This window comes from Nesoenas mayeri (genome assembly GCF_963082525.1).
Source record: "Nesoenas mayeri genome assembly, chromosome: 5".
Lineage (NCBI taxonomy): Eukaryota > Metazoa > Chordata > Aves > Columbiformes > Columbidae > Nesoenas > Nesoenas mayeri.
This window is the reverse complement of record NC_137548.1, coordinates 57925803-57948786: the sequence shown is the minus strand read 5'-3', so window position 1 is coordinate 57948786 and position 22984 is coordinate 57925803. Positions and strand designations below refer to the sequence as shown.

Sequence of the window (22984 nt, the reverse complement as noted above, 5' to 3'; positions counted from 1 at the left end):
CTATCCTGGACATCAGCTCAGTGCTCCAATACCTTTTTGAGAAGCAAGGGCCAACAGTAGCCCGTCATTGATTTTTCATCGGTAGAAGACAATATTGCCCCGTGACATCATCAAAACAGTGCAAGAATAACTAATTCAAAAGCATACGGCATTTTGTTACAACAGCAATGGGACCACATAAGAATAGTTAGTCTACATAGAAGACAAATGTATACAGAGTATTTCAGGATATGACTTAGCTGGCTTGCCTGCAAATTGGGACAAAAGAATAAGAGTCTGAAACATGTCCTCTTCTTCAAATATATCTACTGGTCTAAGCTAAAAACACCCAAAACTATCCTACCTGTTGTTATAATTTTTGTGTCATACTAATCCTTAAAGAATCCTTCAAATTCAGTTAAACTACTGAATACCTGGCTAAGTATGAGAGGCTGATGAACAGTACCGCTCACCTCGTATTGCTCAAGTGCCTCCTTCCTTTCCAGTTCAAGCTGTTCCAGTTGCTGCATAGCAACCTGAAGAGCCTGTTCCTTTATCATTCTCTGGTTTTCCAGCTCTTGCTTCTCTGCTTCTGTCATCTGAATGGTCTGTTGCTGCTGCAAGTGCCATTTTTCCAGTTCAGCTCTCTTTGCTGACTCCTCTTCCAGTAACCTGCAACGGGGATTGCAATGTTAACTGCACTTTAAAGTAAACTGTGTCCATTATGTAGCATACATGAAGGGAAGCCAAGCTAATTATTTTCTTTCCCTTTTTTAAAAACAAAACAAACCCAAAACCCACAAACTTGGGAAGCAAGGAAAAAGTTATTGCTTGTTGGCTTGTCTTCAGTGTAAAGCTGAAAATCATGCCAGCAGTGCAAGCAGCCTGACTGCTACAAAGGGCTATTCAGAAAATTTAGTCAATAAAGCAAATACACAGCATTGACACTGAAAACCACAGAAGAAACAAGCATGCATCAGTTGTCTTCATTGTCTTAGGAGGACTGAATATATGAAGAAACAAACCACACTAAACAAAGCCCGTATGAGTAAGAGGAGTCTTAACCCTTTATCAAATACAATTTAAACCTGTGATAAAATACTGCAGAAAGTCGTATTTACAGTTAGTGCTTTCTAGACTGCACAACTGAAAACTGAAACAGTGTGATCTCAGGTTTTCAAGTGCTGACATGCGCAACACCCAATGAAAAAATAAGCGTGCCCGCTTTTCTGAAACTGCTGAGCACTGGCACTGCTAAGGGCTAATCAAACACATTAATGTATCATAAATACCAGCTTTAGCCTTCGTAGTTTAAGGAAAAACAAAAAATCTATACTGCATTTGGACTTCAAGCTAGTTCCCCCTTTCCAGCAGTGTGCCTAACACACAAACAATCTAGAATAGTATGGCACAGTTAGTTATTATTGCAGAGGGGAGCAGGGAATTGAAATGAAACTGTAGTAGGTGAAAGCCATACCTGGCTTGAAGTTTCCTTACAGTCTCTTCATCCTGACGTGCCTGTTTCTCATCTTCCAGAGCGTCCTGTAGCTGCTTATACATTTCTTCCAGTTCACGTACTCTCTGTAAATACTGTTCCAGTTCGGAGGATTTCTGAGCAACCTGCTCTTCCATTTTTTGTCTCACCTAGTAGCATAAATTGAGGATGCACATGAGATACCGTTCAAGTTTCCAGTTTTTAAAGGACTTGGCCAGGCTTGCCTCACAAAATGTTTTCAGAGACAAACCTCTTCCTGCTGCCCGCAGAGCAAAACTGCTAAAATTGAGTCTAGATTTGTAGATAACTAAGAGCATTAAAAATATATATAGTAATGATGACTTACATTGCCCTACTTCATGCAGCACAGAATTTTTTACAGGGGTTTAAACCTAACTTGAAGCAGTTTGATCTTATCAGTTAGTTTAAAGATACACACAAAACTGAAGGAAGAGAAAGTGTGTAGAGTGCCCGGACGCAAATGTCAGGCTGGTTTAATTGCACTGTTTCCACTCCTCTCCTCAGGCACGTCCTGTGTTTTACCCACTTAAACCGGGATTATGGCACCGCAACAGCACGGGACTGACAAAGAGGTAGAAATCGGCTAAAGAGGTCAGGTTTGCTGAGAGAAAAGCAGCTCCAACAAAAACCAAAAGGTTTTGAGCAGCCTGCTTTCCCTCGGCTCACCTGCATCCCACCCACCCAAGAGAACACACCAGGCGTTAGCCCAGCCCACATAGCAGCACGCTGTGCATTTTTGCCCCCAGACATTCCCTCTCATCAGCTTGACTACTTCTGCTGCTTTTCCCCAGTTAACAGAAAAGCCTGTTAAGCCTGATAAAGCCCTTCAAGGTTGAAAATTAGTTATTTTGGAAGTTCTCAGTGTGGATTATAGTAACGGCGGTGTAAAACTACAATATTTCTTTAATTTTTAATATTTGTGTGTGTGTATAAATTTAAAATAACACACAGTATTAAAAAAACCAATAGTTTTAAGAACATATTCAAGTCAGAAAGTTCCTAAAATGCATTTTGATTATGCTTGTGTTCATTTTGCATATTCATATAGTCTGTACTGGCCTCAGGTTCTCCATCCTTGACAACTGCAAGGATAACTGCATTTATCTTTCAAACAGTCAAATTCTTGCCAATTTTCCAATAATATTTAAGCTTTGAATGCTATCCAAATCGTAGGCAAGCTGTTCTAGTATTGAAATTCACCAGTAAGAATACTTTATTCCTATGTCTCTAATAAATGCAACGCAGGTTGCATTCCCCAGCCACCTGCAAGATCTGTGGACTCCTTCTAGTGACTGCCCATGAGGGAAGTCACTGTTGAACGCGGTGCAGAGTGCGGTGCTGAGCGCGGTGCTGACTACGTGGAATCACAGCAAAAACCCATGTGCACCACTCACCATTTTTTCTCTCTCCAGCTCCAAACTGAAGCGATCTTGTAACTCAACTTGAGTCTGAAGTCTTTTCTTCTCTTCCTCAGCAGCACGAGCAGCTGCTGCTTCCAGTTGCTGGAAGAGAAGGGCAGGGGGAAGAAAAGAGTGAAAAAAAATAGTCAAAATGAAAACATCTGGAGGGAATTAATGGAATTTCATTAACAATTTTTGGTTTTAACAAAAATGGAAGAAACCTTCAAAAGCATTAAGGCACCAGCTGTTTGTTTTGGTTTGGCTATTTACATGTCTGACGCTCTATCGATCTCTACGTAGAGTTTTAAATCTTTTTATTTGCAAGACAATTTTAAATTTACCAATGAAAAGTCAATTATCAGACTTTCTCCAAGTTTCTTTTGAGCCCTACTTTGCACAACGAATAGAAATCGCTATGTTTTCTTCTCTGTCTCATACAGGATAGAAAACTCTTAAGGAAAACCACATTGCAGGCAGAACTGCACAGGAGTTCTAACAGTGAAACCATGCCAGCATACGCAGAATTCATACAGAAACAGAAGTGAGAAGCACTAAAGTGCCATGGGAAAGCAGAAGTGCTGCAAACTTTGGCTATAATAAGTGATTGTGCTATTGTGAATCACATCCCTTTAACATCCCCTAAACTGCCATGTAAGGTAAATAAAATTCTAGTCAATAATCATCACTGCAACTAGGGGAAAAATGAGCCTAGTCAGAGCTAAGACCTAGGAAACAGCTGCTGGTACCTTTGCACCTTTTTGCAACTTATTTAACAATCTGCATCTTGATTTCACATATAGTTGTCACAGTTTTTCCTTTCATCAGAATTTCGATAGCTTGTATTTTTAGAATGCACAGATTAAAATTGTAGGAGTACCAGCCAAAACTTTACCAACACTGAAAACAGAATAATTGTTTCACAGAATTTTCCTAAGAAACTTATCTGATGCTTTAGAGGAAACAGAGCAAGCACCCTCCTTTTGTAATACGCTAGGCTGGTGAAATTGTTTCCGCAGACCCTCAGCCAGAGCAGGACACGCATCTTCAGTATTTTTGGAAGGTACCACATTTAAACCATCTTCCCTCACACAACCTCACTGAACTAATGAGATGCCTAAACAATTAAAACTGCCAAGCTAAAATTCTCATTCCTTTAAGTGTGTGTGATATCACTCCAGTCTGAAATAGATGGGAAGAGGGGAAGGAGAAAGCTCCTAGTTTGTTTTTAACTGTAGAAAATAGGACAGAATTGCTCTCCTTTGAAAGGCTTGAATGATGTCAGGCTTTTAGAAGCAGCATTGCTCCTCTGCCAAAACATTTAAAAGCATGTAATTGTAGTCAAATCCAAGCTGCCTATTTAAGTGCAATTTTCTTTTGATTTCCTTCCCCGCTTTGAAATGACACAAACATTGCCAATGCCGAGCTGAGAGGGCGAACGTGCAGAGCCACAGGCAAGGGCGGGAGCCAGGCGCTTGCCAGGGACCTCAACAGGAAAATGCCCTGTTTGTCCACTTCCATCAGCAGCCTCCCACTGAATTCACGTCACAGGCCACCAGCTCCTGGCAGGTAAGGTTACTGGCAGTGACCCTGCAGTTTGGGGAATAGCCCCAAATGGTGGGGGCGGGGAAGGAGGGGGAATCAGCAGGAACACACCGTTCCCACAGGGGTTAGTTGGCAGAGTCTCCAAATCCCACGCAAGACCCCAAACTGAAAGAGAAAGGGTGCACAAGTCTTGTGCATGCTCTCTTGAAAAAAAAACACCTTACCTTGCAGTCTGTTCAATGTGTGTATCTCCAACTTCCATTAAAAATATGAAAAAAAATAAATCTCTTTTAGACAAAGGCTCTTATTCTTCTGAAACTTTCTAGTGCAGGAGCGATCAACACACAAATGCGGCTCAGAGCGCACTTGCGCAGATGCTGCATCAGTGGTGGCTCGCGGCCATTAGCAGCAAATCTAACTCTAAGCTTTCCAGAACAACTCGGTTTCCTGAACCATTTACAAAGCATTTTCCTTGAAGAACATTTTTCTAACTAATCAAACACTTCAAATTCCTCCAACGCTGTACCTCCTCCCTGATTCCACTTGGACTAAGTGCAGTGGTGCATGCCAGTGACTAAACCACTCTCCTTAAGAAGTAATTTTCATCCAGACCACTTCAAAAGACACTTCTTGCTGCAACTCTCTTTAGTTTACCCACTGTGATTTGTACGGAACTCCTTGGAGCCTGTCGACATCCTTCTGCTCCTTTAGGGTTGCTCTCATGTTATCCTCCCCCTAATAAAGTAAGCTCAACACCAAAATCCAGCCTCATGATTTCTGTTACCAGGTATATTACTTACCAGTAACTTGCAGGTAACACAGGCTATCCTTTAAAGGATATTTTGCATTCTGAATCTTAAACATATGGTAGAACTTTGGACGCTAAAATTAAATTAAAATATAGTTTTCCACTGTCAGACTCTATTTAAGGCAAGCAGAGTAAGACCCACATCAGCACTGTCTGCAATGTTATTAAAAAAAGAGAAAACATTCCTCATCACAAATTGTGACTTAATGACAAGACTTTTAAAAATATGCATTTTGGATTATTTTATTTGCTTTCTAGACTGAGCACCTTTAACATGCTCTCACAATATTTATAGCTTGCTCACCCCATCCTTCAAAGATCATTGAAGTTTTTTTCTAACTGAGGGCTAAAATGAGTGTTTTTCATTTATGAAAAAACTCCAGCAATGATGCAGACTTGGCCTAAATGGGAATTAAATTTAAAAAAAAATCAAATTAATTTAGGAAGGCAGTGAACGAAAGACTCCTTAGACCTGGTATTGAGCAAAGACCCGGGCTGCTCTAGCAGCAGGGACTCAGCAGCCAAAATGCTGAGAAGGGAGGCACTTGACAGTGTTCCAAGTTACTTCCAAGGCACACTCCTCATTTAAAGGTATTGTGGCAATAGAAGCCATAGTAACTCTTCTTGCAAGTCTTCATAAAGAAAAGATAGGAAATACATCTGGATACTAATCAAGTCTCTGTGGTGAACTATTGCAGAGGTACCAGCTGTTCCAAAGTACAAAGATCAATCACCATGTTCAATCTGCTGTCAAGAGGTACAGCCACAGCAAAGGCACCTTGGTGTCTCCTGCCAGACATTAGATTCAGACTAAAAAGCTGTCTACAAGGAAAATAATGTATTCAGCAAGTCTTCTGCTAATACTCAGAATTTCTAGTCCAATTCTCAGGCTTTTAGAACTGAATCTAGCATTGACAAGGAACATGCACTTAAACTGTTTATAAACAGCTGCTATGTGTCTCACCTCTATAAAACACAAGCCAAACTACTCGAATAAAATTATGCATACTCACAAAATCACCTTCTATCTTTGGAATCTTTGTAAATTAAATTTATATCTCTGGAAACTACATCTGTGTGAAGAGTTCCCCTACACGTACGATTCACATAACAGAACTTTGGAAAAGTATATAAGAAAATCTTAATGGAAAGCCCCGAATCTGACAAACATGTCTGACAGAAAAGAAAACCAAAAAACCACAAGCAACTGAAAACACTGGACTCTCCAGCCCCCAAACACCATCCACACAGCTGGGTTTTCTTTTACCCTCGTTTCGCAATACAGGGGACAGGGCCAGGCCAGCTGAGTTAGGCCCAGCCTGCTGATCGTGCTCAGGAACCGCCGCAGCCCATGCTGACACTTTACTGCAGGCTTAACCAGCCCATCTGAGGGGGCTGATGCCAACACAAGCTCAGCTCCTCTGGAGGAGTTCGCTCAATGTGTCTGAACACCTTAACACCAAATAAATGCCTAATTACCCTTCAAGAAGCTGAGCTCAAGCACAGAGATCAAGCTTAAAGCTTGAAGGTTTGCAGCTCCCACTCCCACCTTTCGCACGGTCTCCAGTTCCTTCTGCTTGTTCTCGTTGGCCGTTTGCAGCTCTTTCATCTGCCGCTCCAGCTCCTCGTGCTCAGCTAACAGCTTCTGGCGCAATTCTTTCCGTTTCTGGCGTGCTTCTTTGTGGGGTGGCGGGCTCCCCGCTCTCAGCAGGTTTACAGTGGTCTGTATGGCTGGAAGGGGCATGCACACAAAGGGAGAGGAAGAGAACACCTGTGAAGGGAAATGCTAAACTTTCTGGATAGCCGTAGTGATGAATACTTGTCATGTTGTGGTGTTTGTTGGTGTGGCTTTTTTTTTTCCCCAATGTATTTTTAAAGCAGAAATAACTGTTGTCAGTTCTAATTCTCATCAGGCTAGCTGTCAACACAAGCTAGAAGTAAAGGACACTTGGCTTTCAGTATTGGCTGTGTGCCACAAGGATAAGGTTTGGCAATTCCAATGCATTATGGCAATTCCAATACCAATTTCTAACAGGCACTGGACATACAGCTCACTTGTCTAGCTGGAAAAAAAAAAACACCGCACCAACACTGGAGGTTTTTTTACTACCTAGATTCTGTGACCCTAATCAAGTAGTAATATGTTATTTAACATACACATCACTTACTTGCCTAGAATCAACCTAGACCCCTTTGTTCTTACTGATGCTCCAAGGAAAAACATTCTCCCATCACTCCCTCATATTCAGTAAGGAAATATTCAGAGAGCAAAAGTGAGGAGTGGCAGATGATTTTATTCACCTACTACAACCGTGAAAAAAGATCTCATTTTGGAACTACGTAATCATTCGACATACATCAGACTTCGGTGCAATTAAACACATGCTTTAGATAAAGAGGGAAGTGCAAATGAAAGCACGCAGCTCCAAATATTTGAATGCTGAACGTACTCCAATGGCATTGGCAGCAGGGGGTTTGCAAGGGCTGTACCTGTCACCTGGCACGTGGCTGGGAAGGTCACGCAGCAGCAGTCCCTTCATCGTGGGAATGGAAAAGGAAGCCCCAGTTCCCAGCCCTACCCTCAGCCCACCAAAGCCCACTACCTCCAGCAAACCAGTATTAATGATGCTGAAATGAACAAGCCTTACCTTTCTCCCCAAAAGCAACAATTTACAGTGTATTCCACTTCCCCTCCCCATTCCTAGAAGTACAGCCAACGTAGAAAAAGCAAACGACAATAATGTTTTGGTTATGGCTACCTAAACTGAGGCACCTAAACAACAAAAACCAGTTCCCCTTACATGAATCCTTAGTTCTTCCTGAGTCTCAGGCTCCTTAAAGATCCTTTGCATGTGCCCAAAACAGAGAAACCAAAAATCAGCAAATGAAGAATTTCAGATTTGAGTAAAGCACGGCTGTAAGACTTCAGCTTACCTTAACTTGCACATAACTGACATTTTTGAAACCTCACCTTGAATCCACTCCTGCTTCTTCTTTTTATCAGAGGCACTGATCTCAAAGCTTTTGTCAAGACATTTTATGACGAAAAGGCATTTCTTTCCATCTTTGTCAGGCAAGGCCTAGAATAGGCAACAAAGGATTAGCCTTGCTAAGACTGAAACTAAGTTACATTGTTAAGCCCTACGTATGTAGTTATCCATTACAGAGCTACAAATACCAGTACTAAGAATCTTTATAAAAATAGTGTTTATTAACTGGTTTTATATAAAGTAAAAAAAAAAAAATCCCTTAATGAAAGATATCAGGAGTCCATCCCGCATACAAAAAGGAATCATTCTAGTCTTTAGTCATAGTCATAGTTTTTTGTATTTGGGTTTTTTTTTTGGTTGGTTGGTCTGTTGTTGTTTGTCTGTTTCAGTTTTTTTACCTCTACACAACAGTTGCCATCCAGTATGATGTCTCCCTTCTTGTCCTTTAAATCTTCACTTACGTAGTAGGAAATAATATTGGGTTTTAGCACAAACCATCGTTCCGTCCAGTTTTTCCTTTTATGACCTTTTTTCAACATATAGCCCTGTAAAAAGGAACGGATCAGCTGAAATGCCCGGCCTCTGTTGAACTGCCCCATCTTTTGGTTATGTGGCTTAAAGGCCCAATAAAGCACACCAAAAAACTCAGCTCAAGGCCCTAAATACTTCACCTACACACCTCAATTCCTAACAACAACACACTGCTAATTGTTTAGCTCATGAAAAACTACTCACTGTTCTTCTGTCCAGTTTTTAAGTAATGGGGTTATCTGAAGAACCAAACAATTATTATTATTTCAATATCAAGTCATTATTACAACTCTTCAGTCCTCTTTAATGACCTTTACATAAGAAAAACACTTGCAAGCCTTCAAAAGCCTATTTCAAAAGAAGGAAGAGAAGCCCATACCTTGCCACTGAGCTTTATACAAATAAAAGAATAAAAATTATGATCTTCTGTAATGACAATAAATAGGACTGGCATCATGATAAATCATCCAAGTTTGCCTCTATTGAATATTAACCTATACAAAAGATAAGCAGCAATACTAAGTGCAGTTATGTATTACCCAGAGTGGCTACAGCCATTCAAAAACCACCTCATGGAAAAAAGGGTGCACAAGGAATTATATAATAATTGGTCCTTCTTTCAGGTGTTTGATTTTCAGTGGTCTTATCGGGGGCACAGCTGTGATTTGTCAGCTTTTAATCTAGAGTTTCGAAGGCTGCCAGTATTTCAGCTATACCTGCCGTTTCTGAAACCATATTCCCCACTTACTTACAGACTTTTGTCTGACTCCTAACTTCAGAAAAAAGTTAAATCACAGATGAAACAAACACCTAAATCAAAATAGCTAGGGACAAGCGATACAGAAAGCACTGTACTCAAAGTATTCCATATTAAGAGGACTGAAAAGTCAGAAAGGAGACTAAGGAACATTCTTCTGTAATGCCTTTCAGCTATAGCAGTTTTGGATTGCAGCAAACCAATAAACATGCTGTGGTATATTTATGTCAAACGTTTCCTTCTGTATAGGTCTGAGGAGAAAAAAATTCAGGACAGTTGGAGAAGCTCCTTTATTTAAAAAACAAAACAGAAAAGCAACCCCCCCCACACACACAGCTTATCTACGCTTCGCTGTTCTAGCCAGTTGAAGGTGGCCAGAGCCAAGGCCATTCCTATTCCCCCGTGCTATCCCACCCCTTTCTCCACAACAGGAATGTGCAGAGAAGCAGCTTTGTTTGCCGCCTCCACACTCAGGTCTGAGGTCTGGGTGGTCGCAAGGGCGTGTGAAAGTCTCCTGCAGCTTCATTCTTCCATGCCTTGAACAGTCTCAGTCATAACCAGGTGGTTTTCCCTTTCCTGACATACTAGATTTGCTGTCAAAGCCAAGTCAGACTGGTATTTTCCCCGCAAATTTCTGCAAAATCTTTATCTATTATTTCTGCGCATCAGCTGCTTCTCATCTTCCAAGTGGCCGCTCACAGCTCCTGGGGATCTTTCCCCAGCAACTATCACACAAAGGACACGTCTTTCAGAGAACTAAATATCAGAAATGTCATCATCACTGCTACCCTCCTTAGGCCTTGTAAACCAGGAAAAACGTACAATAAGACTTTGCTACAATACAGCATATCATTAATGAATACCTTGAAGTTTTTATTTATTTCAAATGAAGAATAATTTACTGCAATAAACAGGACAATTCCGTGAATCAACAAGGTATCACGGTACAAGCTGTGACCAAACCAGACATCTGTAAGTCACACGGGAAACTCCGTTCCCCATTAGGCCAGTGACTGTCCTGGAGGCTCCGGGCCAAATCTTGACACAAACTATTTTTAAGCGTCAAGAAACCATTCAAAGGCACTCAGACATCCTTGAGAAAGAGGCTCGGCCACCAAGAGAGGAAAGAAAGGAGACAGTAAAAAGAAAGAGGCGGGGGGAAGGGGGAGGGAGGGAGGGACACAATGCAGTATTAAAACTGAAAAAAAATCAAATTTCCTCACCAGTTTCATGTTGAAGAACTGACCTGAAACTGATTACTTCATTTTCATGGTATTAAACAGCAGGATGATTTCATTTTGCCCTCAACTGACTGTGCGTGTGTATGTGTCCCCAGCCCTCACCTCCAACAGGCAACCAGCAGTTAACAAAAATAGACTTTTACATTGTTCTGTGGATATTCCGAAAGAATTTCCTGTGCCAAGACCTTGTGATGATTTCTTCAGAACAGCTTAGGAAAATCTGCCAAGAAAGCTTTTGTTTCCCTCCTCACCAAGAAATCAAAGATGAAAAAAATCCTTTGTCAGGTAAAAGTCAATTTTAAATAGCTCTCCGGGTAGGCTCTGCTGTGACCCCTCAGGTCCCTGTGATATTTATACTCCCCATGAAAGAAATGCAGTTTTTAAAGCCATTCCGAAACTGATAATCCAACCAAATCTAAAGAAACTGAAGATTGACAGGAGTTTGCTAAGAATATACAGGCCAGCATGACTTCTTGTATTTGAGTACAGGTAAATAAGTTGTCAGCCATGTACCCTGCTAAGCAGAACAAGAAGGGGGAAAGCTCTGGAGCTGTTGAACACCTTTCTGCCCCATTGAAGGGGCAAACTGCAACTGAGAAGCAGACCTTTCAGCTGGAGCAATACCTATGTCCACACCCCCTTGTTTAAATACAGAGAGGTTGTTACCAGCACAACTTCCATTTGCTGCAACGTAACTGAAACTAGAGAAACGCATTTTCAAAGATTGAAGAGTTATCACCAGTTTAAGAACGGACAGTGTTGCAACTCTTCTGTCAGCTAACAAGCAGCTGTTGCCAGTATAGAAAAGGCTGTATTTCAAGTCAAAGCACAATTCTTTTCCTTTCTGAAAACACACTCTCCCAACAAGCAACTCACTCATGATACTGCAATAATTACAACAAAAAGCAACATAATTTCTCTTTTATAAGAACAAGCTCTTATTAAAGAACCCTTATAAGTGATTTACTTTATTTCTCCCTACTCATTATCTGTCCGGTAAAGAAATTTCAGTAAAAAGTTGAACATTTTCTAATTATGCAACAGATTGTTCTACTTTAAAACATAAGTTCTACATGGTTCTTACCTGTTTGAGTACATCTAATATGAGCTCATTAAAGACTTCATTGATTGCCATGGACACTGTCTGTCTGTCCATCCCTTTACTGAACTGCCCACTGCCGACGAGATCAATCAGCTCCCACGCAGAAAGACCTTCTCGACTGGTGTTGAGAGTAACCTTATAATGGTCAAACTGCTCTTGCTGCCAGCCTGCTCCCATTGCTTCGGTGAGTTTTTTAAGTAAATACTCAATCTGTACAGAAATACAAACAGAAATTAATCATTTTCAGCAGACGTGGAAATCCAGTGTTTCAGAGCTGTAAACGAAGCTTCTCTGGAGACCATCATTACAGCGAGGTTCCTGTGCTCACACATAGGCCCCTAGACGTAGGTGGTTTAATTAGCAAAGATTTTAGGTTCCTGTCTCAGCTGAACTTTTGACTGCCAAGCCCATCTTGCAGCTACCCTCCTCATGGTAAAGAAACAAAGAATTGAACCTGACAGCCTCTTTTCATGTTTCAGATTCCTACAGAACACACGGGACCTTGCCTGGAACGGCTCCCAAACCATGATGACTGAAGTGTGAGAAAGCAAGAGGTTTCAAAAGGTACTCTCATAAGATAAAAAGCAAACAAATCAGAAAAAGTAAGGACAGACGGCAGTTTGGACAAGAAATGACATTAAAAACTACTGAGCTATGATCACGTATCTTAGTCTTCCCCAAGCCCTCTCCTCCAGCTCTCCAGCGCTCCATCACTGGACACAATCTTGGCAGATGTATCAAGAGAAGTAGAAGAAAAAAGTTTTCATGTCTACTTTACTGTTTGCAAAATAAACTCTCCTTTTCCTTTGATCTTTCATCATTCTATAAGCATTACCATACGCAGGGTAATAACACTAATAACACCAGTCAAAATAAACATGAAAAGAGGGAAAGAAAGCTGGGTTTCCTTTGTCTTTTTTTTTTAATGTTGTTTTTAAACTTATCACTGTGCACTCTTTAAACAATGCAGTATTTTAAACTGAGCCCATGTAAAATACTTCTAATGGCTCTTTAAACTAAATAGTTGGTGAGAGCCTTACTACAAAGGCCTCTACACAACAAAGTAAAAGCCAGGCTTCAAAGTTTTTATGGCTGACGTCACAGGATACCAATTACAGCATTTAACCCAGTTTTGAAGACAGACCAAGCTAATGTAGCCTTCTGCTATTTTGGGCAATGGCTCACTGCGTTTCCTCGCCAGCTTTGTGGGCACACACCTGCCTTCGGTGACCAACCAGGGCAGGGAGCAGAGCCGCCTGCGCCCTCCCTACCGAGGGAGCCTGGGGAGCGGGTGCCCGGTGACCCCGCACCCCAAACCGCTGGGACAGCCCAGCACCGGCCCCACAAGGGCTGTCCTGCTCTCCCACCAGCCCACAGCCAGCACAGAACCAGTTCCCAGCAGGTCAGTCCACAAAGCCACTGGCCAGGGCTCCTCCTGGCTTCTCTCCAGGGACACAACAGGGTGGGAACTGCCCATGGAGGAGGGTGGGAAAGCGCCACCATCTTCTCAGGTTCTCCCTGTGCATGTGGAATTAACGTGATTTCATCCGGTGCTGCTTTTCTGTGGGTCAGTCTCCTTCAGGACACTCTGCCGCACTTTCAGTTTGCCTATTTTAGGTGTGGGTTTGGAAACAGAAAGTGACTCAAGAGTCTGAATTCCATTATAAAAAACGCCTAAGGTGTACAGCATGAACACGCCTCGCTGAAAAGCGGTGGAAACCAAATGCTTCCCAGGACTTCACTCTTCTTAATGGCCAAGGCTGGTTCACCTCTGTTCCTCAGCACTGCTTGAAAACACAATGTAATTTCTCCTACAGGTAAGAAAAATCCCCAGCCCTGGGACATTTCACCACTGTTCAGCTACAGCTCAGAGTCACTTTTCAGCTGGTCTAATAGGCTTTTGAGCACCCAGCAGTCTTTACATAAGAGACTTGTGAGTACAAAGAAATTGAGAAGCATTTTTTGCCTACACATTTCACCACAAGGATTCCCAGGCCTCAAGATGTTGATGCAGCATACATGCTGATTCTGTGGCTGCTGCTTCTCCCTCTTGCAACTGGTACAGGCAAATCCTTTCTCTCTCACATCCACGAGCAAAAAATACACAAGCATGTAGCAGAACACACTCATCTGGCAAACGAATAAATTGCCAAACTCACCCTACAGATGGGTGGGCTTTTCTTACCGTTTCACGTCAGTAACTTAGTCTCACAGCCGCTACTCCAGTAGCACATGGACTAGTGCTGCAGCAAAATAGAGACGCTACTGAAAGCCACTGTGTGGTGTAGAGGAAAGCTGCTGCTCCACTGAAGGAGCTGGAAGCACGTACCGTGCCGAGGTGAGGCTGCCGCAGCCTCCTCAGCGCTGTCTCAAAAGAGGACAGCCCAGCCAGGCACAGAATGTACCTTCAGGGTGGGTACTAAGGTCACAGAGACCATCGCTTTTCACATCAGCTGCACTGAAAGCATTTTTAGGAGGGCTTGCAGCTCTGTGCTGTGCCCAGCTGCCAGCTGAGGGAAACCCCCTGGTAGGGCACACATGTGCCCCCGCTTCGCCCCGGCTGGAGAGGGTGTCAGGGGCTCCTGCTGCTTTCACCACAACAGGTCATAAACCTGCTGGGCTGTGGGTCCTGCACAGCTGGGAACTGCTGGAGTTCAACTGTCACACCACAGCGAGGAAACTTGAGCATGCCCTCCCAAGCAACCAGCATATCCCTTTCACTAGATTTGTGTAAAATTCAGTAACTCGTTCCTTTAAAAATCTTTAAAATACGCTTTGCTGATTTTCACCCTCCAAAATCCTTAAGGTACAATATTAACCCAGGCTTTTGAGTACCAGCTACCATAAATCCTCAGCATCGGTTAAAGGCAGGAAGCAGCTTACTTCCTACTCCAGGCAAGTTTTATAGAGAAAAAAAAAAGCCCTTTACAGCATGCAAGAATAATAGCACTGCAAACTTGTTCCAAAACAAACCTCCTAAAACCTGGATTTGATGAGCTAGAAATGGCATCAAGGCAGGAGTAACTTTTTTCCCCGGTGTTCAAAACCCATTCTGCCACTTAGCTCAGCACCTCTGAGCAGCACCAGTTCTGAACTATGATCCTATATTTTAGCTGAAAGCTAAAATAACTGAGGCTTAATTAGGTAGATAATATGCCTGGCAAAATGCTAGACACTAATTAAAAAAAAATAAACATTAAAAATTAATGAACTTTAAATTTAAAATGTATTGTTCCAAGATTTCGCAACCTATAACACTGCTTGAGGCATGCAGATCTCATATTCCTTTGGTTACTTATCTCAAAGTACTAGGACTCACTTGCAGACAAAGGGACACACACACACACACACAAACATCATACCTGAATAGATTCTTTTCACTTATTTTGCTCAAGCCATATGAACAATATGTATATCAACCTAAGAGTCCAGAAAAGAAGCAATACAAAACTCTTGGCTAGTATACATCATCATGTAATGCACTAAAAATAAGTCAACATATCCTTTCCTTCAATATCATTTGTACACATTTTACCTAACTTTGATTATTAGAAAAGATTGAAACATTTAAGTCTGCTAACCCCCCATCTGCAAGTGACGAACATGAGCACAAATCCTATTAAAGTATATTAAACATCTCATTATACATTAAGTCAACTGAAAAAGGACCTGTGCATATTACAATTTAATTTCTAAAATCGAAAACAAAACAAAATGACCAAGCTTTATCTCGCATTCAGATAAGTACATATCTAACCAAAATCCACAGAAAAAATTTTTCTAGCATATCTGCTCAATAGCAACAATGAGTGTTGGGGTGGGGTATAAATATGGAACAGTGTGAGATAAATATCAAGAAGTAAGTTGGAGCTGGTAAGTGTGGAAGCAAAGACAAGACCGTTCATTATGTGCTCAAATGAGGAACCTCTGAGAGCAAATGACATTTCTCTTCCCCCACAAAGAGACGTGTCAACTCAGCAAATAACCGACAAACTAAGTCTACGGGCTCAAACATATCCCACTCTCGTGGTTAAAAAGCAGAGGGTCAAAAAGCAAATGTGAAGTCACGTTTGCTGCTGTTCAGACTGGACCTTTCTCACTTTCAGATATGGACGTAAAAGCACAGGGGGGTTGCTAGCGCTCCGTATGCCAGTACGGACAAACTGGCTCCACAGCATGAAAAAAAGCTTCCATCTCAAATCAACACACACTTTTCAGCCACAATTTTGCCAAGAGAAAGCAAATATAGCACAAGAAACAGTCTCTTCAACATGAGCTATGCAGCCTGTTCGGTACCTTCTTTCAGAGGGTACTTTCTTTTCTCATGTTTCAATACTTATTTGCTTTGCTTTTCCAGGTATTCCTGGCACTACCCTCCTCCAAGGGGAATGAAGTATCATAGATGTTTCACATACTTTTCTGAAATACAAGTGTCTGTTTTAGAATAGGAAAAAATGAAAAATAACTTGAAGGAGGCCTTCATGCCCAGCAGAGCAGGGCAGACAAGGCTATTCTGGTTCATGGTATTCAAATAAGGTTTGTGATAACAGAGCAGATGTAAAAATCTATTCACATTGTACAAAATTCTGTGGAAGCATATCACTGGGCAAGAGACCAATTATATCCCTTTCCATAATCATCATCAATTCCTTTTTTTTATTTCATCCCATCATAATATCACTTTTAAGTCAAATATTTGTTTCTTTCCTTTTACCAACAAAGAAAATCCCCACACTAGAATTTATTAAGTTTAATGGACAGTAACTACTCCACATTAATAGACTTGGTGAAAACTGTGTTCATTACTCAGTGTCAGCCATTATCTTTCTTTTTTTTTCTTAAATTACCATTAAGTAATATAATAAAGGTCAACTCAAAAACCAGTGTAACATGTAAATCCTAAGGACAAGCTGCCACATAAGCTGAAAACTGTCTTATTTTTTGCAGCAGTGAGGAAAAGAGTAGTGAAATGGGAAGAGCTGCTCCAAGTCGTGACTAAACATCTTTCTAGCCATCATCATCAACTTATAGAGGTCATGGATCAATTAAAACCCCACATGAGCAGCTTTCGTTCTAGCTGAACCAGTTGTGATTTTATTCCTGAATGGCCAACATTCAATTCCCAGTATTTCATTCACTGTATCTGTTTCTGATACTAGAATGCAGAACAAGGAAGCAAATGTGGTCACAAGAAAACCCCCTTATTCTGCAAGCAATGCCTCCAGAAGAATCACCACTGGACAGCTTCAGACTTTCACCTCCTTGTTCTAAAAAGCACTACCTCATTTTCAAATGCACTGAAAGCCATACAAGGTTTGGACCCTCTTTGTCCTAACTACAAGGATTAGAAATGCCACATTAATATAGTTGAAGGCTAGAGGACAACTGAAAAATGGCTGTACGAATCTTTCCTCAAGAAAGCAAGCTTAAAAAGCAAAGACACCAAATACGTTTGGCTTATCTAAAACACGTTATGTATACACTGTATTAAAACACACAAAGAGCGCGCAGCTTGCAGTGTACCTATCTGCGGGTTTCACCAGGAAGGATGGCCCAGAAGCACTGCTAACCACACAGCACAGCTTTCAGGCGATAACGCATTCCCAAGGCTGCAGTCAGTCAAATGTCCAGAAATAAGAAAGGGGAAGTGTTTGGAAACCTTTTATAAAACAGAAAACGTCTGGTTAAACAACACCAAGGCACACAAATGAGTCTGTGAGTTGAGAGGTGACTCGTAAGGGAAACTCGTGACAGACTAGAACTATTTCTCCTCTTATGGCTACAGTTCTCTCCACCTTTTTTTTTCCCCCTTTATTTTACTTTATCATGGAAGAGAAGCCTGTGAGATCTGAAGGAAACGCACACTTTGATCTCCATATCTCAGATGCGCCAGTGGAAAAGACCAGCTGTGGGGACGGCAAAGAGCTCCCACCCCAGCCCCGCTTTCCAGGCACATTAGTGACACAGCTGCTTGGTAAAGCTTGGCCCACTGCACCAGGAGGCAATTCTGTTGTTAGTCAAGAATTGTATTAATTCTGCAAGCTGTCCATCAGGAGTAATTTTAATTAGAGCAAAAAAACATACAGCAGTTTTTCTCCAGTCCGTCTGTATCTCTTTGAAATAGCACATTTCACTCAGCTCACAGAAGTTTTTTACTGCGTGCATAGCAAGGCCTCTCACTTGAAAGGGAAGGCAGTTTTCAGATTTGATAACATTTTGCATTTCCCTGGGACATGAGCACCTCTGCAAAACAGACATTCGTGGATCTCTGTTCCTTTCCTCATTACTCTCAGTCGCCCACCAGATGCCAGCAGAAACTCCACTGGAGCCCAATGCCATTACCGGCTGAGCTCAATGCCCTGCACAGCCACCGGCTCCTGTTTCTCTGTGACCTGACTTCTCCCCATAACATGGAGGGATCCTTTCATGCTTGAAGTCACATCCCAAAATTGCACACCCCAGCCCAGACCCTTGCCCATGCTGGATTTTACTAACCTTACTCCTCTCAAGCGCAGGGCTGCCATCCCTCCTTCCATGGCAGGTGAGGAAGGCCAGACGCTGCCCCTGGCTTTCAGCCTGGCCTCTGCTAAATGAGCTCTTGTGTCACCTCTTCGCTGCTTTCCAAATCCCTCTTTGTAGCTGCTCTCCTCACTTTGCTCTTTCTAAAGCTTTCCTTCGGCTGCATCTCCAAAACCTTTCCAAAGTAGCCTGTTTTCCTTGCTCTGATTGAGCTGCAGCTGTTCCTAATTTGCTGCCCATTCAACACCTGGGTGGGGAATCAAGACTTAGCACTTTGCAGATGGGGGTAACAGTCCCACCACAATGAGTTGTCTAATATGAAAGGTCTAGCACAGCAGCACTAGTGCAAAGTAGACAACACAGGCAACAAAGAAGGACAGCAGCCTCGGCCTTCAGTCAGCACGGTGCAAAGGTGAAACTGCACCCAAGCGGGAAAGTTTTCCAGATGTGAAATTGTTCAAATGATTGCAGAAACAACTTTTCTCACTTAAAAAAATAAAAAAGAAAAAGAGGAAAATCAGACTCCCAAGCAGGTCTCAAGGAGCAGCTCCTCCAAGGAGGACAAGAGAAGTCATCCTCATAGCCACATGAAGGTGTATTAACACATTTACAGAGACCTAAGAATTTTCTCTGTTATAATTTACCATCCATAAAATGGGATGCAAAAATCTTCAAGGGATTATTCTTCCAACCTGAAAGTACGAGGCAAATTTCCCAGTTACTTATAAAAGTGAAACAAAACCTCCAAAACCCAAAAGCCTCTGAGGTGGGAGGGAGGAGGAGAAACTGCTGGATCCCACAAAAAGGACTCCAAGCCAGAAACTGCAGTAAATTGTGTTGCAATATTCTCAGCCAACAATAAGAGGGAGGGAAAGCTCACACCCTGGCTGGGAAGCTCTACTCACCCATGAGAGGTTTACTACATTGGCCTCACCAAAACATAAACATCACAGAGCAACAACACTTCCACTCCTCTGGCCTTCACTTTGCAAAAATCCCCTCACTTCATACACAATGTGCCATTTCATAATTAAGTGACAGAAAGCAATATAAAGTGAAGACTATATAATCAAGCTTTAATATGAACTCAAGAGGCAAATAAAGTAAATGGAAAAAAAAAGTCTTTATCAGGTACTAGTATCATTTTGAGTACTACTAAAAAGAGCTATTTTCAGGTAGAAATTCTCAGGACTAAGACAACAACTACAAGTTTGTACAAAAAATGCTTTGCAGATCTGGAGTTTAGATTTAAAATTTAAAAACAAAGCAAACATAAGAACTTAAAAGGGAAATATGAAAGGTCACACAAAGAAAAGGCAAAACTAACCAAAACTGAGCCTTTGCATCTTTACTTTAGGAATTTTATGTAGAAGGGTAAATCAGTAAATGTGGGATTTTCCAGAAGCACAGAGAACTCAAGGAGGACCAGTGTAAGCCAGAAAGGAGTGCGGTGAACAGACAGCATTCCTCCCCCAGCTGATTACATTACCTGTGTGATCTAAGGCAAAAGGTTAGAATGAATACAGGCATTGTATACGATAAGAACAGATTTCTTTGTCAGGCTCTATAAGCTTTCTTTAAACAGTATTGCACAATTTAAATCTTACCATAATCACAGTGATGCAGACAGAGATACACACTAAGAATTTTTAAAACAATTCAAGTAGAAGAGCAGTACAGGTTAACCCTGGACATTAAGGATAGGAAGGAAAGCAAACAGCAGCTATGAACTCTCAGAAACCTCTTTTGGGCTCTGCAGCCCGTCTCCCAACAAATGGACACATTGCCACTACCTGGCATCAGCTACAGAAAGCAGCACAAATCTGGGGGAGCAAGTGAGCAACACCGACACTCCAGAGGTGGCAGGTCTGAAGCTTTTAACCATGCCAACAGATACGGGGATGTGAAGTATCTACCCTCAGGTAAGCCAGGCTGCACAGTGGGGAACACAGCAACAAACCAGAGCTGTGGATTTGAGTCTCAGTTTTGATATTTATTAGCGGCTCTGACCTTCTACCATAGCCAGATATAGCACCACTAAGAAAGGAGCTGTCTTAGCTTTTATAGCCGTGATCCCCATCTCCCAGAACTGACGGAAAACACAGGAAAACAAGCAAGACTGTCCCATTTCTCAAGGGAATACAGCACGACAGGGAGGGCCCTGTCATCACCAGTCTAGCAGAAACAGAAATACTGTACAGTGAAAATCTCCTGCTAAAAAGTGAGTGATAAGGCAAAACCAAGCAGTTTATTTTGATAGAGGAGTTCTCTGTACTTCTGGTTTGGCACAACAGCTTGGAGTCCAACAGTTATGTTGTAGTGGTATGTAAATGAGACTGGTTTGATCCCTGACTGTTCCAACAATTTGCAAATATCTATTAATCAGTACTGCAGTGCTGAAAGGCAAACCCCTGGGACTTCTGTATACAGCTTTGCAAAGGGATTATTTATGCCTACAGTTCTGATAATTCTGCTCTTTCCCTTGCCCCTCCCCAAGGAGAGAATTGCGGAGATATCAAAATCTTGCTTTAGGGTTGAAATACATATTTGAGTGTTGCCCATACTTGTTCAAGAACTTAAGCGTATAAATAGATCTCTCTGGTATTATTCCTTCAACCATTTCTAGCAAGAGTGTTCAGGTGGTGGCTGCTTTTGATCAGAAACAGACGTAATCAGAAAAGTTTGTACTTCTTATCATCAGGAGAGTGACATGCGACTGAAAACTCACCTTGTAAGTCTCAGTAACACGTAGCAGGGGAAGATTTTTTTTCTTTTCCCACAATCACACTGATGTACTAGCTGTGCAAACTTTAATCACATATAAGCACAGTGATTCAAGATCACGTACATGCACTACTCATGAGCAAAGAAAGAACCTCAACAGCTCCAAGTGCTGGTACTGGCGCTAGTGCCCCCAACATCAGTCAGTCCTCACAAAAGCAAAACAAGCTATTTACTGGGGGCAGGCACCACGTCCCATTTAGTCTAGCCTGTTTAAATGACAGACAAACATCGCCATCAATGTTTAAACTATTCTGTGGGAATCCCTGCAAATGCAAGACAAAGAAAAGCACCCGAGCCTTACGTTATTAAAAGAAGCGAATAAAAGTTTTACATTCAAACAATGATTTTAACTTAAATCTCTAAAGAGTCGCAACCATTAACCTAGTTCAACTGAGACATGAAGCAAACTGGTGTTAAACAGCTTTTGTTTCTTACCTCCTCAGGTACAATGATTAAAGGGTATTTGTCTTCTGATAAGAAGTTAAAAATAACCCACACTTTAAATGCATCTTCATCACTAATCAGCAAAGGACTTTTAGAGAGGTTCTTCTTAGCACAGAGAGTCCAGCACATCCTGTTGAATTCAACTTTGTCAAAGTTTCCTTGAACCTAAAATGAAGAAATTGAACAAAAAAAAATTAACATGCACAAAGGGCACAGAATAACAGACAGACAAAGTTTAACAGCCTAAATCAGACAAAAAGCGCCAATAAAATTCTAGTTTGCAAGAGATGTCAAGGCCCAAAAAGACCACTGTAGCAGCCTGGTCTGACTTCCTGCATGGGGTGAAATAAGGAATTTCTTTCAGCAAAATCTACATCCAACCTCCAATTTCTGGTTGAGGTAATAATACCCTGACTTCCTGTGAAGGAGGCTAAAATTCTGCATTTCCTCTAGATTTAGCTTCCAAACCATCTTCTTTGCTGTCCTAGTTCCAACTGCCCTTTCATTGCACAGAGTTACTGAGATTTTATGTAGCAAACTTGGAAACCATTACAACCAAAAAACTACATGTAGATATACTAAAAGTGATATTGCAACAATAGTTGGGAAACACCTTTAATAAGTTTTTCCACAGCATGTTATTCAAACATAACTCTTGTAGGATATTCATAAACATGTAATAATTTTTTCTCAAACATTAATCCACTAAAGATCTTTCCCTTTTCTCAGAATTGCAAATCTTCACCTTATTAGTTAAAAAATCCTCTTGTTTTTATTATCCTTTATCATACCTAGCAACTGTACATACCCATCTGTGAATTATTTACATCTGTGAGAGCTTTCATTTCCTCTATATTATTTTTAAACTCGCACTTATGTTAGAGATGAAAACTACTTATCTCCCTACATCTTAGCAATGTTATTTCTCTGCCAACATGTAACTGATAAAGGCATGTTTTGGACTGTAATGTAAGTCCCTTGAGATTTCGGCAAGCATGTCTAAGAAACCAAGGTACAAGGTTCTTGTACCTCTTGTGGTAACAACACCAGTAATGCTGAGTGACATTTCCTTATGAGAGGCCAAACCATGCATCTTAAGTGCTCCAAAGACACCATTGCAAACTATTATTTCCTGTCCAGTCTGGTAAGTGGTCAAATACAGTGGAGGATGAGCCACACTGGCTAAGTCAAAGACCAAGGAAGTGGATGAAGTGATGTGGGCGAAGGAAAAAAGAATAAAAAACAAAACCCAAACCAGAAGTAAGCAGGAAACCAACCCTATGCCAAGAAGCACTTTACAGTACAGTTTACAGGACTAAAAGTGAGACTATGAAAGAAAGCCACAGACTTTGCATGTTTGCAGAGCAGGCC

The 22984-nt window shown here is 41.5% G+C and overlaps 1 protein-coding gene across 2 annotated transcripts in view; it reads right to left on the bottom strand.

Moving 5' to 3' along the window:
• The window catches only part of SWAP70 (switching B cell complex subunit SWAP70), a gene marked incomplete at its 5' end in the record, with an annotated part of 37052 nt that overhangs the window by 1419 nt on the left and 12649 nt on the right, over positions 1 to 22984 (bottom strand). The window contains 8 exons of one of the 2 annotated variants that reach the window (XM_080345746.1): positions 453 to 651; positions 1457 to 1623; positions 2890 to 2997; positions 6795 to 6976; positions 8217 to 8325; positions 8634 to 8780; positions 11849 to 12076; positions 21605 to 21778. In XM_080345746.1, coding sequence (XP_080201872.1) covers positions 453 to 651; positions 1457 to 1623; positions 2890 to 2997; positions 6795 to 6976; positions 8217 to 8325; positions 8634 to 8780; positions 11849 to 12076; positions 21605 to 21778 — 1314 coding nt within the window. The remainder of the gene's footprint in view (positions 1 to 452; positions 652 to 1456; positions 1624 to 2889; positions 2998 to 6794; positions 6977 to 8216; positions 8326 to 8633; positions 8781 to 11848; positions 12077 to 21604; positions 21779 to 22984) is intronic. The other variant, XM_080345747.1, reaches the window with a different exon arrangement.